The sequence below is a fragment of the Leptonychotes weddellii genome, chromosome 4 (genome assembly GCF_054177405.1).
Source record: "Leptonychotes weddellii isolate Sample4059 chromosome 4, ASM5417740v2, whole genome shotgun sequence".
Classification (NCBI taxonomy): Eukaryota; Metazoa; Chordata; class Mammalia; order Carnivora; family Phocidae; genus Leptonychotes; species Leptonychotes weddellii.
The window spans coordinates 138,994,777-139,011,628 of NC_138372.1; the positions used below are offsets into that span (position 1 = coordinate 138,994,777).

General features: G+C 47.4%; 1 protein-coding gene across 11 annotated transcripts in view; it reads right to left on the bottom strand.

The window, feature by feature from the left end:
• The window catches only part of NCALD (neurocalcin delta), a 366,474-nt gene that overhangs the window by 3,992 nt on the left and 345,630 nt on the right, over positions 1-16,852 (bottom strand). For all 11 annotated transcript variants that reach the window (XM_081816325.1, XM_081816330.1, XM_081816327.1 and 8 more), the window contains 2 exons: positions 15,135-15,531; positions 1,610-1,715 (listed from right to left, as the gene is read on the bottom strand). In XM_081816325.1, coding sequence (XP_081672451.1) covers positions 1,610-1,715; positions 15,135-15,512 — 484 coding nt within the window. In that variant the 5' untranslated portion in view covers positions 15,513-15,531. The remainder of the gene's footprint in view (positions 1-1,609; positions 1,716-15,134; positions 15,532-16,852) is intronic.

The following is a 16,852-nucleotide window of genomic DNA, read 5'->3' on the forward strand; positions in this document are numbered from 1 at the left end:
CCCCCCCCCCCCCCCCCCCGCTCCCTTTTCCCCATCGAGGAAAGCACAGGGCCTTCAGCAGCCGGATGTGCAGCAGGACTGCTAGCGATCGGGGCTCTGTGACGCCCTCGTAGCGAGCCCCTAACCCCTTGCCTGTGACCCGCGCACCGTGAGGGTTTCGGCCGCTCACCCTGCAGCCCTCCTCTATGCAGGGGCGGGGCGGGAGCAGGACGCAAAGCCACCTGTGCTCCCCTGGAGCGCCAGCAGACCTGCCGCTTTAGATCGGCAAGCTCAGGAACTATTAAACGACCCCAGGTGTTTAGTCCTCCCAAACAAGCTCTTCGCTGTGAATTACGGTGCATTAGGGGAGATGGGATGCAATAGCACATTTGCGCAGGAAGCAAACAGGTCGGCCCGCACCCCGGAAAGCCGGAGTCTGCGGCAGCCAGTGCCCCGGAGGGGCATGGGGGTAGAAAGAGAGGCTCCCTGTGCTACCTACAAAGCCTCCCGTCGTTCTGTCCACCGGTGCTATTTGGGGTAGAGGAAAGCATTTGCGCATCGCTGACAGGATTTGCCGCGGACCCGCGGCGGAACAGGGGAGCTGGTAATAACAGGAGGGGCTGCAGAAGACTGGGTTTCCTCCGCAGCAGGCTCAGAGCTCAGCACTTCAAATTCAGGTGTCACATCTAAATAGGACTGCCACATCGGGGACATAAAATACGGGATGTCCAGTTAACACTGAATTTCAAATAAACGATAATTTTTTTTTTCATATAAGTGTGTCCCAAATATTGCATAGGAAACACTTCTCTAAAGAACACCATTTGTTCTTTATCCAAAATTCAAAGTCGTTTGGGCCTCCTATATTCCATCTGGCAACCCAACATCTAAAATCCACTAATCTTGGGCGCCTGGGTGGCTCAATTGGTTAAGCGACTGCCTTCGGCTCAGGTCATGATCCTGGAGTCCAGGGATCGAGTCCCACATCTGGCTCCCTGCTCGGCAGGGAGTCTGCTTCTCCCTCTGACCCTCTCTCCTCTCATGCTCTCTCTCACTCTGTATCTCAAATAAATAAATAAAATCATTAAAAAAATAAAATAAAATCCACTAATCTTGAGTTTGAAATCCAGCCTTCCTTTTCACTTTGGATTGTTTTGAATCCTCTTGTTGGGTTTGAATTGTTTTGAATCCTCTTGTTGAATTCCTCCGGGTGGAGAGTGCTGGCCACCTGGCTCCCCTCCTCCCCTGGCCCACACAGGCTGGGGAAGACCACGTGGCTCCAGGAAAACCCCGACACCTTAGGGCATGCGCAGAAGAGCCCAACCGCACCCCCTGGGCAGGCTGGGGTGAAAGCCACCAGATCTGGGTGGAATTACACCAAGTCCCTCTCTGCTTTCTGATTAGCTGGCCTGCAGGTATCCAGCCTGCTGTGACCTAGGCCTGGCCCACCTGGGTCCCTCTCTGTCCTGCACTGCCAGCGAGCATATGAGATGAGCCCCTTTCACAAAGAGCTGTGAGCCAGGTCCTTGCGACTAATATCTTGTCCTTGAGTGGCATCTGCCTGCCCGGGTGGCCCCTGGCCCTCCAGCAGTCCCCACTCTGAGCAAAGCCAAGTGCCACGGCCTCCTACCATCTCTGTTGGTGTCCATCTGGCGGAAGATCTTTTCTGTCCTTTTCTCTGGGGTTGACTCATCTTCAGGCATTTTCATTACAGAGGAAACCATCTTATAGATTGCCTAGGGACAGAAATGATGTGATAGTAAGACAGAAACAGAATAGCCTTATCAGTAAAGCTCCCAGAGCAGAGGGGCGAAGGGGGTGTCCCCCATGAACACAGGGAGCTAGTCCGATCCCTGCTGATGTGCTGTAGAAAACCAGTGTGTAGGGACTAGCTCCAGCAGTGAGAAGCTGGCAGGAAGACGGGCTCACCCCTGTGTCTCAGACTGTCAGGCGCATACGAATTCCCTGGGGAGCTGGTGAAAATGCAGAATCTGATGGGGGGGGGGGGTCATGGGGCCTGGGATTCTGCATTTCTAACACGCTCCTGTGTAGAGCTGTGGTTGCTGCCCGGAGAATACCACTTCTAGTAGCAGGGCTGTGGATGACATCCCTCAGGCCAGAAATACGGGTCAGTGTCTCTATCTGGTCCCTCAAGGATAATAAACATCTGATGGTCTGCAAGTGTCTGCCCACGCCTTCTCCCAGGCAGACATCACTAATTCATCCTGATGCCCCCCCCCCACCTCCCATATGTGGCAGTCGCCTCACATGGCTTCCCAGCAAGCTCCCGGGCATCCCCAAGATGGAAGCAATCTGCCATCCAAGCTTTGCATTAAATAATTATGCAACTCGAGGCTTGAGGTAAATTGGGTACATCTGAAATCTGATGAGCAACAACAGATGTTCCACTGAGTTTTGTAAGCGGTACTGAAACAGTCTCCCCCACCACCTTGGACCCCCTGTGCTACTCAGTAAAGGCCTGGAAGGCCTGTTGTCTAATGTAGTTTCAATTTGGAAATAATGTAAAGTCATTGTTCTCATTCCCAGACCATCAGGTGTTTAATATCCTTGAGGGACCAGGTAGAGAACCAGCCCGTCTTTCATCAGATTTTGCTCATCGGATTCACTCTGGGACCTTTAATCTTGGGAAGGAGTTTTAGAAAAAGGAGATTTTGCCAGCAGGTGGGCAGAAAAAATCTGGAAAGTTCTGGAGCTCCAGATGCCATGGGATAGTCGGAAGGAGGGGTGAAAGGAAGACAGCTGAGGGAAGGTAGCCTCCAAATGGGAAATGTGGGAGGGAAAAAATGGATATTAAAGGCTCAACTTATTTGCTTTACAGTCTTATTTAGGATCAACCCTGCCTCGAGTCCCTAACATATTCTGGAGAAAGGGGGGTAAATATTCTTACCCCAGTCGGTAAAATAGGAATGAAAAACTGACTCACCCCGTGTTCTGAACCTTAGGGATCATAGGGATCCTTCAGGCCAGGCTCCCTGGGTCTGTCTGAAACCCACCCAAAGCCCTTGCTGAACTCCAGTGTGGCCTCCATAGTGATTCTGCCTGGGAGAAAGGTCAAGCTCAGGGTTACGGCCCTGTCCCGGATTACGGGTGTCACTGGGATAAGGCTGGTCCATAGTCCGCTTCCCCAGCAAACGTTCACGGAAGTATGCAGGCAGCGGGCAAGCCACGCTCTGTCTTCTTCCTGGTCCCCTCCAGCTCAGGTCTATGGGGCCGTCTGTGCTGGGTTTGGAGTGCCACATGCCACGCCTCTGGGAACACTGGGCTCCTGGAGGGAACCAGGAAAGCCCATCAGGATAGAGTTCTTTTTACAAATGGGAAAACAGGTGCTGAGATTTCCTGGGCCCGGTAAATCGTAATGGCAGCAGAGAGCAGGAGTCCTTCCAGAACAGGGGTATCTTGAGATCTAGCACCTTCTCCTCAGGTTTTTTTGCTCCCACACGGAAGCTCTCTGTGTAACTCGACCCAGTTAAAAGGGAATCGGTGGCACCAACTAATGAACACACACACACCTCACACGGATTTCAATCTTACACAATCTATTGTGTGAATTCATAAGCCAAGGAATCTTAGAACAAGAAGAACAAGAAGACAGTATTTGGAGATCAGCATCCCACTAGATCGCACAAGGACAACCTCTTTAAAGGTGCAAGAGCTGACACATTTCGGGGTTTGTAGAGGTGATATAGGAGAGGCATTTGTGGGTCAACGATGAGCTTACTTTTCGCCGGAAGTCTTACGAACGCTTCGTCATTGCACATCCTCAAACTTCTTCAGGGTGGACTCCTTCCCTGAGTCTGTTCTGCTCTCAGTAAGTTCATCTCACTTGGTAATTCCAGGTGCCACCTGCTGTGTGTCTATCACTGACCAACGGGGGCAGCTCCCAACTCAGATGCTTCACAAAGGCTGTCAAGAGCCCCATAACCTGAGCATCACCCACCTTGGTTTCCTGGACCAGCAGCTTTATTTACACTCTGCTCTCATCTGAGTGCTCACCTACCCCTCTCCGCTCTCCTTGGGATCCTACCCATTGGTTAAGGGCAAGTTGAAATGTTACCCCTCCTCCAGGAAGTCTTCCAGGGTCTTCCTTCCTTCTGCTATGTATAATTTCCCTTCCGATGTGCTAGCAAATGGCTCTGTTCTAAACCTCTCTTGGATCATTTCATCCCATTCACTCCAATTGTAGTTACCCAGAACACTCTCCTCTTATACAGGAGGGTGGCAGTCCGATCTGGCTATTCATCGAACCCCTGACAGTTCCTAACACAGGGTCTTGCACAGACTTGGGCTCCCTAAGTTTGGAGGATTCATTCAGGAATAACTAACCTCCCGCCCCATCACCTTCTCTCAGGCTCTTCCTCCTCTCTCAACTTTCTTCTGTTCCATTTCTCATTATAAAGTTCCCCTTTATCCTTTGTTGCTTTTCTCACTTTCCCTTTCTCTTTTCTTTTTCTCCTTTCTTCATATAATTAAACATATTCGTTGAAACTCCTTAAAGATTCTGTTGGAAAGGAAAGGTTTCCTCTGCCCTTCAAAATCCTTCTAGATGGACAGGAGACAAACTAATGGAAAAAAATCAAATTTAATTTCATATGTACAGGGAATCCACAAAGACATGGAAGTTCCAAAGATAGGCAAAATGAGGCCTTTATGTCCTTCTGACTCAAGGAGAAGGGGTAGGGGTCGGGGAGTTCCAAGGGAAAGAGTGCAATTCACAGGAAGGTGAAAAAGAGGAAATGTTTGGTAAACAAATGTGTGCTGGGCCACTGGGAAACAACGGGACATGGAGGACTTGGATCAAACAGGACTTGCCACGTTCTTCCCCATCTACTGTACCTCATTCATACCCTAATGTCGTTCTCTGTGGTGACAGTTCTCTTCCTGGATCCTCTACCTAAATTCTTTTTAGGCAGTTGTGGGAGAGGTAAAGAGCTGTTCCTTAATCTGCTGGGTTTCAACGGCTTTTTAACTCAAAATAATCTTCATGCCAAAGTGGCCTGTCATGGGGCAGCCTGCCCTTGGCCCCCACAATTCATCGATCTGTCAAAAGCTATGGGCTCTCCCCTTAGGAACCGGGCACACATGCTCATGGATCCGCACTCAGGGTCACGGACAGCTTCAGGAGCCCATCCACAGACCCCAGGTAAGGAAAGTCCCTGATCTCAGCTTATCCCCTCCCCATTGCTCGCGCATTCATCCCTTCCCTCAGTCATTCCCCAGCTATTTACCCACCGGCTATTCCATGCCGGGCCCATCTGCCCCAGCCTTGCCCTCACGGGTTTACTGTCAAGGGAAAGGTAACAGGGGAGCCTTCCTTGCCACGAGGATTGGGGCAGCCCTCCCTGAGGAGTGAGGACAGTGAAGAGATGGAGGAAGCGGAGAGCTCCCAGAGGAAGAGGACAGAGGGAAAGACGTGCGTAGACACCGGGTACGAGGAATGGCAAGAAGGCGGAGAGTGTGACTGGGGGGGGACTGCACTACAAGATGTGGCTCTGGAGCAGGTCAGGACAGACCCCTGGGCCTCAAAGAGCACGGGAAGGTATCTGTAGTTCTCCACAAAAAGATAGAAGTGACAGGAAATTCGATGTCTACTCCCCAAACCCACCTCTACTCCCTTACTTACAGGCAGTGGTATTCAGAGAATTAAAAAACTGTCATTCATAATTTACTCATCAGTTATTTATTGAGTGTCTACTATGTTCTAGGTGGCAGACAGTCAATTGTCAAAATGACCGATATGGTCTTTCTTATTGTATATCTCCCCAATCCTCTGGCAAAGGGCTTGGGAGACACTGTATTGGTGACCAAAAGCACCCCATTTCGTACAAGCACCATTTAGATGGGTACAGTGATTCCAGTGATGCCTTAATAACCCTTGTGGAAGCCTTCACCTCCTCCACCTCTGGCTCCCATGATGGCGAGGAACTCTCAGCCTCTAAGATTTGGGGCTCATGAAACTCTCCTTCTTGGAATTCTGACGAGAAGTCAACGGTGTGATAGTCCAGAGATTATTCCCTTAATACTCTTGGTTGAACAAATGAATGAAAGACCAGGCAAACAGATGAATTTGTGTTAGAAAATGAGGCCCCCACATTCAACAGAAGGTCTTTAAGAGATTTAGCCTTTAGCTCTTGGGCCAAAGAAGTGGAGTTGGGACAAATAAAGATGGGCTAATATAAAAATCAAAATCCTAACCAAAATAACAAAGAAAGTCAGGATGCCCTTATGTGAGTATATTTTCAAACAGGACTTCTGGAATGGGGCAAAGGCACAATGCCTGAGTGTATTGTAGGGTTGAGGAGGAAGTGAGGGCCCGCATTCCAGACAGCTCTTTCATAACTCTAGACTAGATTTTTTTTTAAATGTGCATCAACTCACAGACAGGGATTAGTGGATTATTCACAGCATCAGGTCTATGATGTGTGTGACACCAGAGCAGTGAGCAAAGAGCTGAGGTGACAAATCCCAATGGTCCCAAGATGAGTAAGTAGAAGGCAGCCTGGCAAAACCACATTTGGGAAACTGTCTGTCCCTTTGTCCCCTTCCCACGGCATCAACAACCCAGAGCCGATTGCACTAGAACTTCAGAATCTAGGGCTCCCCAGCACAGGGAGAGAAAAGACGCAAGGCCAGACAGCAATCTGAAACAAATCATGTCTTTTATTAGCTCTAGGTCCCCCCCAACCCCAAATTTAATGGGATTAAACCATGAAGAGGCCAGGCTACTTCCCTACTTATTTTTAGCAATGTCAATGAGAGGCCTGGCAGGGACATCCTGTTTTTAATTAAACTTGAAGAGCCTCATTCTTGAATTGGGTAAACACAGCTAGAGGACACCCAAGCGCCCAGCTCTGGCTCAGCCCTTACGTAGGCTTGGGACGGTGCCTGCCCTGTGGTCAGGGCTCTCACCAGCTTCTTCATGGCCTGTATTTTTCTTTCTTTTTCCCTCTGAATGAACCACCTCTTGGGATGCTGGAAAAGAAGGAGTCACGTCTGCACTGATAAAAGTTGTAGACTTAGCGGAGGGCAGGCACAGTTCCAAGAGTTAAAGCTTGACCTTCTCTCTGAAGGAAACCAGACTGCCTTCTTTCACCAGAAGATGGAGGGCCTTCTGACAGGACATCCAAGGCCCCATGACAACCAACCAAAGGCACAAGAAGTTAAGCAGTATGGGGTTGCGTTTAGATTCTAGATAAAGAACAGCACACCGCGTAGAAGGATATAGCCTATCAGGAAATGAGGGTGGAGAGAGGCCATGAGGATCTTGGAAACACTTTTGAAATAGGATCGATGTCTGTGTTTCTGGAATGGTCTAAGTAGTTTCTTGTTTAGAGCTTAGAAGAATACATGAAGTCAGGAACTTCCCCAATGTTCTACCCAGGTGCTGTAGGTACTTTTACGGGAGGGGCGAGGACAACAGGAGAAGGCGCTGTCCCTTTTCAACCAAAGCAGCTCCATTCTTATATTAGGTTTCATGTGAGACCTTACCTGAAAAAAGTAAACTCATCATTGTCCTCCCCAAACTTATGTATGTGTGTGTGAATACACTACCATCCAGCCTGTTGGCAAGTCCGACATCTTTGGCGCCGCTCGGCCATCTAGCTCGGTATCTAGCAGTCAGCCGACCCATTAACTCTGCCTCCTTACTATTTTCTGGAATCTGTCCTTCCTCCTGCCACTGTCTTCTGTCAAGTCAATGGTGGTACTCATCATTTTTAGATAAGCACAGTTAATGTTTTTTTTTTCCAATCTTACACAAAGTGAAATGCAAAAGCAGCTTCAAATAGCCCCATCCAAAGAGCCCTTTTATCATTGGCCTGAACAGACATTCCAGAGCTGTTGTATTATAGGCCTTCACCTGTGGGGGGTGGGGGGGTGGGGGGGTAGGGACGAGTTTGATTTTGGAGTGCCGACTTTGAAGTATCAGTGCGACAGCTCAGTGGAGATGTCACTAAGAGTAGGACGTAACAGGGGCGCCCGGCTGGCTCGGTTGGTGGAGGGTGCAGCCTTGATCTCGGGGTTGTGAGTTCCAGCCCCCTGGTGGGTGTAGAGATTACTTAAAAATAAAATCTTAAAAAAAAAAAAAAAGTTGGACATCACAGAGGTGGAGATCTGGAAGTAATCGGTTGTTCCCTCCATAAAGTGGGGCTACCAAGGTTGTCATGGGGGCTCCGCGAGATGATGCGTGTGCACTGGGTTGAACGGTGTCCCGCAAAACTTCACGTGCACCCAGAGGCTGGCGGAGGTGTGAAGAAGGCGAGGTGACCTTATTTGGAAAGAGGGTCTTTGCAGATGTGATCAGGTTAAAATAAGATCATACTGGATTAGGACAGGCCCTAACCAATCCAGTGACCGGAGTTCATATAAGAAGAAGGAAATCTGGACACAGACTCACGGGGAGAGCGTCACGTGATGATGGAGGCGTAGGCCGGAGTGACGGACGCAGCTGTGAGCCAAGGAACACGGAGGGCTGCATCACCACCAACGCTGGGAGAGAGGCACGGAACAGATTACCTTCCCTCCCCACCCCCAGGAGTCTCCAGAAGGAACCAACCTTGTCCACACCTGGATTTTGGACTTCTGGCCTCCAGAACTGAGACAGGATACATTTCTGTTGTGCTAGGCTTCCCAGTTTATGATCATTTGTTACGGCAGACCTAGGACTCGGGTACAGCGTGGAAAGCCCTCAGCACTAGGCCTAGCCCATCGCAAGCACTGAGGGGAGGAGCCTTCTGGAGGAAACACGGGCTGTCGCTGGGACTCTGCTTCGGGAGTATCCATGGTATCCATTGTGGGGGAGCAGAAGAAGGAAGAGGAATCCACGAAGGCCACGGGGAGGGAACGGCCAGAGGGGGGCGCCTCACTCATGTTGCCAGATGGCATACTCGATGCTAAGAGTTAAGCTCTTGTCATAAGATTAATCCCCTAATAAGAAAGGGATAAACCAAACACAACCTCGAGCCCGAAGATTAGTTCTTTGAGAAAGTCACTAGCCTAAGCAATTGCTTTAGAGCTTCCTCCAGGAAAGAAATCTACGTTGCATTCCAGCGTCACATCTGTGGTCCACATTCAAAACTGAGAATTAGGCAAGGGTGTGGAGCTGAATTCCCGGGGACCATATCAAAATGGACTAGAAGCTCTTGTTCCATCCCCCACTCCCCACCCCCACCCCCACCATGGAATCAAAAGAGCACAGTGTTTCAGAAACATATTAAACATATTAAAATTGATACAGTATCTATGACATCACTTTAGAAAGATGATCGGGAGAAAAAATGCAAGTGCCAGTCAGGAAGTGGCTCTGAAAGAATGTGAAGAAGTTTTCCTGGTCCTCACTTTGGTCCTGAGGGGCACAGACACTCACAAGTTGGCTGGTGATCTTGCAACCAGCTGGGACTAATCTGTGCATCTGTTTGGTGCTCCTGGAGGGCAAACGTTTGCCTGGCCCCCACCATCACCTCCTTCCTCCTTACCCAGCTGCTGTATAGTTTTGCGTGCCTTTCATCACATGAGAGAACGAGAAAAAAAATTTTCCAATACTGCTAAAAAGAAACAGAGATGAAATCTTCTGTGATGAGCCACCAGGATATTCCCAGTCACCTCCTTCCCTCAGGTTCCACTCATTCAAAAGGCATGAAAAGATAGATTAAGGGTGTCCTGATGTTCACCCTGCCTTCATTTAAAATGCCAATTAACCCTGAATCACAACAAGGAGGGAGAGTCTAATTCCAAGACAGTAATTATTTGAACACCAATATTTTCGAAGCGATCATTAACATACAAGTAATAAATAGGCTAATTAGAAAATTTCCAACCTAGTTTTCAAAGTAAGTTTCCTGAGGACTGTTCTGGGTAACATTACGTCAGCCTGTGTATACCCTCTCAGAAAGTCTCTAACCTGAACTTGAGAACCAACCCAGCCAGGTCCTCCCCAAAGAGTCCCAATGCATGAAGCTTGCCTGTGGGCTCAGGGCAATAGTTCGGGCTTGGGAGATTCCTGGTGCCAACCACATTCTCTCCTGGAAAGCTGATCATTCTTTTATCAGAGTCCTGTGAGCATCAGAGTAGCCCAGAAGTTTTAGTTATTCCCAGATGGGCTGGTATTTGATAGGAAAGGTAACAGGTGAAGAAGGTAGGAACTCCTAAAGTCATCTGTTCCAGAATATCTGTGAGTTCCACCAATTGAGAGTTTCATTGGGTTACCTCCCTCCTCTCTGTGAACATAAATTTTGTTGACTAGGTAAATTTAACTTAAAACTTAATAGAAGATTCTATTACCTTGTCCTTTGGGAAACGACCTCCCTTTATTTAGCAGGAAAACCTCTTGTCCTCGCTCTGGAAACTGTGATAGAATAATGGTAGCCAACATTTATTGAGCCCCTAACATCCCAGGGAGTATCCAAGCCCTCGTGACCACATCAGCAATGCCCCTTCCCGCCTGCTCAGCCCTTTCCTCAGACCCTGTGCTGGGCTGGGTGTGGGCGTGCAGACCTGCCTCCAGCTGGGCTCACAGGTTGCTGCATGGGGCAGGAAGGCTTTTCCCTGCTCTTGTGGCCCTCACCTGGAGGAGAGGATCTGCTGTAACATGAGGAAAGGTTAGAACTGTTATCTGTCTGGCTTACAACTCCTGATAGGCAGTTTTGATGCTAATAAAATACTGGACCTAAACCATGTTCCTAAATTTGTCACTTAAAAAAAACCAAACACGTGAACGTAAAAATGTTCATTTAAGACTCTAAAAATAAATCTGCATATGGTTTTATTTGTTCATCCAGATGTTGATATAGCACAAAATTATTTTTTTTAAAAAAGAACATAACTGCATTTTGGCCTATGTGGTAGACTGAATAACAGTCCCTCCAAAGATATGCGTGTTGTTACCCCCGGAACCTGTGAATATCTTACCTTACATACTGAAAGGGACTTTGCAGATGGGATTAAGCTAAGGATCTTGCGATCGGGAGAGGTTGTCCTAACGGGCTGGTCCCAATGTTATCACAGGGGTCTTTCTGAGTGGAAGCGAGAAGCAAAGTGAGATACCCAGAGAAATGCTGGTGTGAGAAGGACTCAGTCAATCTACTATTGCTGACTTTGGACATGGAGGAAGGGGGCCACAAGGCAAGGAATGCGTCCAGAAACCAGGAAAGGCAAGGAAAGAGATTTTCCCCTAAAGCCTCCAGAAGGAATGCAACCTGTGGACACCTTGATTTTAGTCCAGTAGAACTGATTTCAGACCCTCTGACCTGGAGAACTGTTAAGATAATAACTTCGTGTTGTTTTAAGCAACTAATTTTACGGTAATCTGTTACATCAGCAAGAGGGAACTCCCAGGGTGTCATTAGCGTCTGCAACAGAAACCAAAGCTTGTCACTGTAAACAATATTCTGCAGATATCAATGCTACACTACTTGCTAAACTACAAGAAACAATGTCAGGGAAGAAAATTTGTGGATTACTACACTCCATTGTCGAGCCTAATTATAAACTTGTTTGGGCCCTGACCAGTTTTTAGTGTCTGTTGGTGAACACCAGGAATTTGCATTTTATTAAATTTTATTAAATTGCTTGAATTTCTGGTGTCTTGGAGGAGCAGAAGTTTAGCCAAGAATTTATATGTTGGTGCTTGTCATCAAGCTGCAGGTTTTACTCACTTTAACAAATAGAACTGTCATTTGTGAATGATTCTGGGGCCCACAGCTTGCTCTTGTCTCATCACTCCTTAACATATATTGACCCAAACACAAAGCAGAAACCCATGGACAGTGACTCCTTTGAAGCACACGCATCCCCAGCGGAGGTCCTTCCTTGATGGCGCCGACCAGATAGAACCCGCACCCCCCAAATAGAGAATCTGCACACAGGTACCCAGCTTCTTGGGACAGGGACAGGGCCTAGAGTGCTTTCACTTTTGGAGTGGGGAGAGAAAAGAAAAAAATAGAATGGGAAGTCTGGTAATATCCTCCACATCCCAGTTCATCCAGAGTCACTGCAACCCGGGGATTAGCGTAATGAGAGAATCCACGAACTGTCAGTTTGCAGAGTAGCAGAATAGAGTAACATAGCCCTTCATAGGAAAAGGGTTCTAAATTTAATTTAATCTCATTGGCAATTTGGAAATTGCCTCAAGGGGCTGCAGGGTTTCCTCCCCACGGTCATGAATATTAATCATCAGGGTGCGGTGCTGTAGAAAACAATGAAGGAGACTCAAGGCTTCCATTTGCAGGCTCCTAAAAAACCCTGAGTAGATAAGCATTTATTAAGGACTCCGAGTCCTTCCCGTGATGACCTGGAAGCTTCCCGTGGGCCTGCGAGTGGACTGAGCTACTTACAAGTGGAGGAAAATGTCTTGTGAGGCTGAATGGCCCTTCGTTTCTATGATCACTTTCTACATTCCATGCTGAACACAGAGGAAGTCGGCGAGGGCTCAGCAAGTGCTTACTAGCACCTTCTGCGCATCCTCGGCAAAGTCCCCACCAGCCCTTGCAAACCAAATTCCACAGCCCAGGGAGAGTGTCTGTATTCCTGCCCACGCTCTTTATTCCCAGTGCCAGCTACTTAGCAGGTGCTTAACTGAATGGTTGGATGTTCATAAGCCCCTGGGGTCTGGAGGGTTCTCCCTGACTGCGGGTCAACATCTTCGTCAATACTGGCCACCAAACTCCTGACCAGGAGCAGCCAGGAGAACTGCACAAAAACGTTCAACAGGAGATAACACAGTGGCTGCTAGGAAGTTTTTTCCCCCAGATCCCAATTAGGAAGTCATTCTCTTCAAAAGGAGAACATAGTCACCCCTTTCTCTGCAGTGACGCAGAGGACACGGGGTCAGAGTGCAGCACTCCCCCCAAAAAGGAGAGACAAAAGAAAGCTAATTAAAATGAATCACCTTTGAAATTTAAATTTTTGTTTAATTAGCAAAGATGAAGAAAAATCGGAAAAGTACAATGACGCGGCACACCCTTCATTCACTCAGGGCGCGCGTTTGGGAAAACAGTTCGGCAGAGAGCATCGAGTACCTCAGAAATCAATGCTCCTTCCCTTTGGCCCAGTAATTGCACTTCTGGGAATCCATTCTAAGGGAATAACCCTAAACACAGAAAAAGTTTCATGCACAAGAATTATCTGTTATTTTATATTTAAAAATTACAGTATCATGTATATTAATAAAACCTGGAAACAACCTATATATCCAACAATAGAGGAAGAGAAAGTAAATTATATTGTATGACTATTATGCAGCTATTAAAATATCGTTATTAAAGTTTTTATGACATGAGAGCTGCTTGTATTATTATGTTAAGTGAAAATGGCAAGATACAAAATTTCATATACATTATGAAATCAATTAGACATTTTCAAATGCATGGAAATTAGACCAGAAAATATCATTTGCTAGTATTATAAAATTAATAGCAGTGATTCTCTTTGTAGGTGGAGTGGGATTATGGAGAATTCTTCTCTTTTGCTTTTATATTTTTCTATACTGCCCATATTTTTGCCATTGACATTATATTTTTCATACATTTATCCTTGGGGGCGGGGAGAAATCCTTTAGTCTTGTTTAAGATTTTGTCTCTGAGGGATTAATTTAACACACCGCGTTCAGAGAGTCGCTGCCCGCAGTGAAGGAAAAGCTGCAGAAAGAACTAGTTGGCAGACCTGGGAGAGTTTGCTAGTACAGAGGTCAACTGGATTCCTGCTCCGCCCCCGGCTCCGTGTGCACCTGTCCCTCTCACTGCCCCTGCGGGTTCAGGCCCACTGGCCCAGGAGCAGACCACAGGCCTCAGCTACAAGGGCTCGAGGACAAGGCAGTCGTGTGGGTCTCTTTTGGCTCTGACCTTAGCTTCTGTAACAGGTCTCCCTGGTTCTTTCCTTGAAAGCAAGTGCCCCTCTGACTCCCCTCCCAACCTCACCAGCAGTGGATTGCTCTCTGTCTCCTTGTGATCCTTCCAGCACCCCCACCTGTCCTCCGGGGGGCTGCAGATCTATCTCGAAACCCTGACACTCTGGAGTGAGTGCTGGCTTCTGAGATGAGCCCTCCAGGAAGCCGAATGCCCATTTTTGGTCTGCTGTCTGCTTCCAGATGCTTCCCTCTTGTGCCCATTCGCCTGCCAAGATGATGAGTGATGGCCAGCCCACCCACCTAGTCCTTTTTACTGCCTGCAGCTGAAGCTGTCCTGATCCTCCCCTGAGCTGTGTCTCAGTCCCCCTAAGTTCCTCCCAGTCCCAGTCACTGCCAATCAAGCTGTAGGTGCCATGACCACTTATGACTCCTTATGCCCCTTCCCCACTTTCCCTTCGGGTCTGACAGGGAAAATAGGGCCAACACCAGGGCCCCTTCTCCTGTTCTATTCAGGGTATTTACTCTGGGTGAGTGGTTTGGGGAAATAAAATGGACTGCTTCCTATTAAAATGATGGAGGACTTGATTCTACAATGTTTGTATTTCTGAGGAGACGAGACAGAAGCCAGCCCAGAGATCCCTGCCTTTATTTAAGAGTCTAAGAAAGTTGTAAATTAATGATGGTGGTGATGATGAGCTTTTCCATGCAGCTGGCACTGCGCTAGGCACTGAACATGGACAGTCACATCTAATCTTGAACTAACCCCACAACATGGGTTGATGGTTCCATTTCACAGATGAGGACACTGAGGCTCACTTAGGTGAATTAAGCTGGTCAGAGTCACAGAGGTGGTGACTGAAAGGAGCAGGGTCTGAACCCCAGGTCAGAGACTGATCATTACACACCACTCCAGGGGCTATAATCCCAAAGGCTTGAGGTCTGGGCAGGTCACTGGGATGGGTGTACGGAGGGGTCACAGTGAGCAGGATTTGCTGAAGAGTGTACATCCACCTGTAGGGTGGGGGTCACCACAAAGCAATCAGGTGACTTAGGCCAAGCAAGAATGGGGGCCCAATGTTGCCAGATTTGAGTTTTCAAGAGATGCCAACCAATCTGCGTTTTTATGTGTAATCTCCTGTTTGGAAATATGGATTCAGCATTTCCAAAAACACTGCGTAGGCCGAATCAAAGACTAGATGGGCACCAGTCGGCAACCCGCCCCATGCTGGATGGTGCACCTGCCAGTTCTTACCTGTGACTCACGTCCTTCGCTTTGTAAGGGGCTAGGGCTACGTACCTGCACAATCTCTAGCATTTCTGCCTTGCTGATGTAGCCATTTCCATCCAGGTCATACATGCTGAAGGCCCATTTCAGCTTCTGCTCCAGCTTCCCCCTCGATGTCACGCTCAGGGCTATGATGAATTCTCTAAAGTCTATCGTCCCATCTCCATTGGCATCGAAGGTGCGGAAGACGTGCTCTGCAAATTTGGAAGCATCCCCGTAAGGGAAAAAGTTCCCGTAAATTTTCTTAAACTCTTCCATTGACAAATGTCCACTGGGGCAGTCTCTCAAGAAGCCTTTATACCATTCCTGGATCTCGTGCTCTGTAAAGTCTGTGCTTTCCAGCAAATCCTGCATGACCTCTGGGCGAAGCTTGCTGTTCTGTTTCCCCATCCTGGCAGCGAGAATTCAGCTGCAGAGAGAAAAGAAGACGTCTCATTTTTAGACCTGTTTTTCAGAGGCACACTTTATAATTTGTGATTGTTCCTTTGGGAAAAAGAAATAGACTCTTTTAGTCCACAACACCGTCTGGTTGTCCAACTCAGCCAAGCAAAATGATAGAAAGACAGGCAGTCAGAAGATGCTGAGCAGAAATAGCACTGACCAGAAAACTGATTAATTCTTCTATACAGAGCCATGCAAAAACAAGGGATTCGTAATGAAAGAAAGAGGGAGAAAAGGAGGGAGGGGGAGAGCCAGAGCCAGAGAAATTGGCTACTTCGTTCTGCCTCATCTATTTGCAAGAGGTCTAGTCTAGCCTGACATTAAGACGTCTGAGGCTCTAACATCCAATCCAAGTATTAGCAGAGAAAATTTAAGGAGGAGAACTGGAAGAGAGAGAGAGAGACAAAAGAGGTAATTTATGTTTCATTGCTAGAGTATTTCCCAGGAAAGTGCTGCTTGGGTACCTTCTGAATATTATGAAACAGATATGACTGAGGAAAATACAAACCCATCTAGTACCATTAAATGCTACCAAGTTAGATGGGTTATTTAAATTCACAAGGTCAATTCACTGTCAGCATTGGGTTCAGATGGTAAAGATGAGGCTTCATAAACCGCTTACGTGCATGCCTACGGAAGAGGCCAAACTTTCCTTTTTAAATACAATTAACCTCATATTTTATTGTAACAGTAGTACACATCCATCGCAATATAGTAAAACAGCACAGCGATGCATAAAGAAAAAAGTTAGCAACATTTCAAATCTTAACACTTAGAGATAAGCCTGCTAGCATTTAGGTGTGTGTCCTTCCAGATTTTTTATATGCATGCTTATCTAAATATACTATTAACATATGTTTTTTGTACATTCACATTTCAAAAAACAAGAATATATACACTTTTATTACCTATTTTTATACTTAACATAGTGGGGGGGGTAACAAAGGCAACTTTTGTTAGATGGGAAAAAAACAACTAGAATTATCATCTTCCCATTCACAGAGCCATCAACATTAAGTAAGTAAGCACCTGGCACCAGGCATGTGTCTGGTGCTGTGGATTCAAAGAAGAGTGAGATGTGGCCCCTCCGTCTTCAGGGGCCTCCAGCTGTTTAAGTTCAGAAATGGTGGTGACAGTGAGGGGACAGTACACTAGCTATTCAGTTCACAGTTGCCAGGGAATGGATGCGGTACGATGGGAGAACATAGAGCGGATACCCAAGCCAAAAGGGGACATAGGTGCTATCAGGAAAGCCTTCCTGGAGGAGGTGATATCTGAGCTTAGTTCCT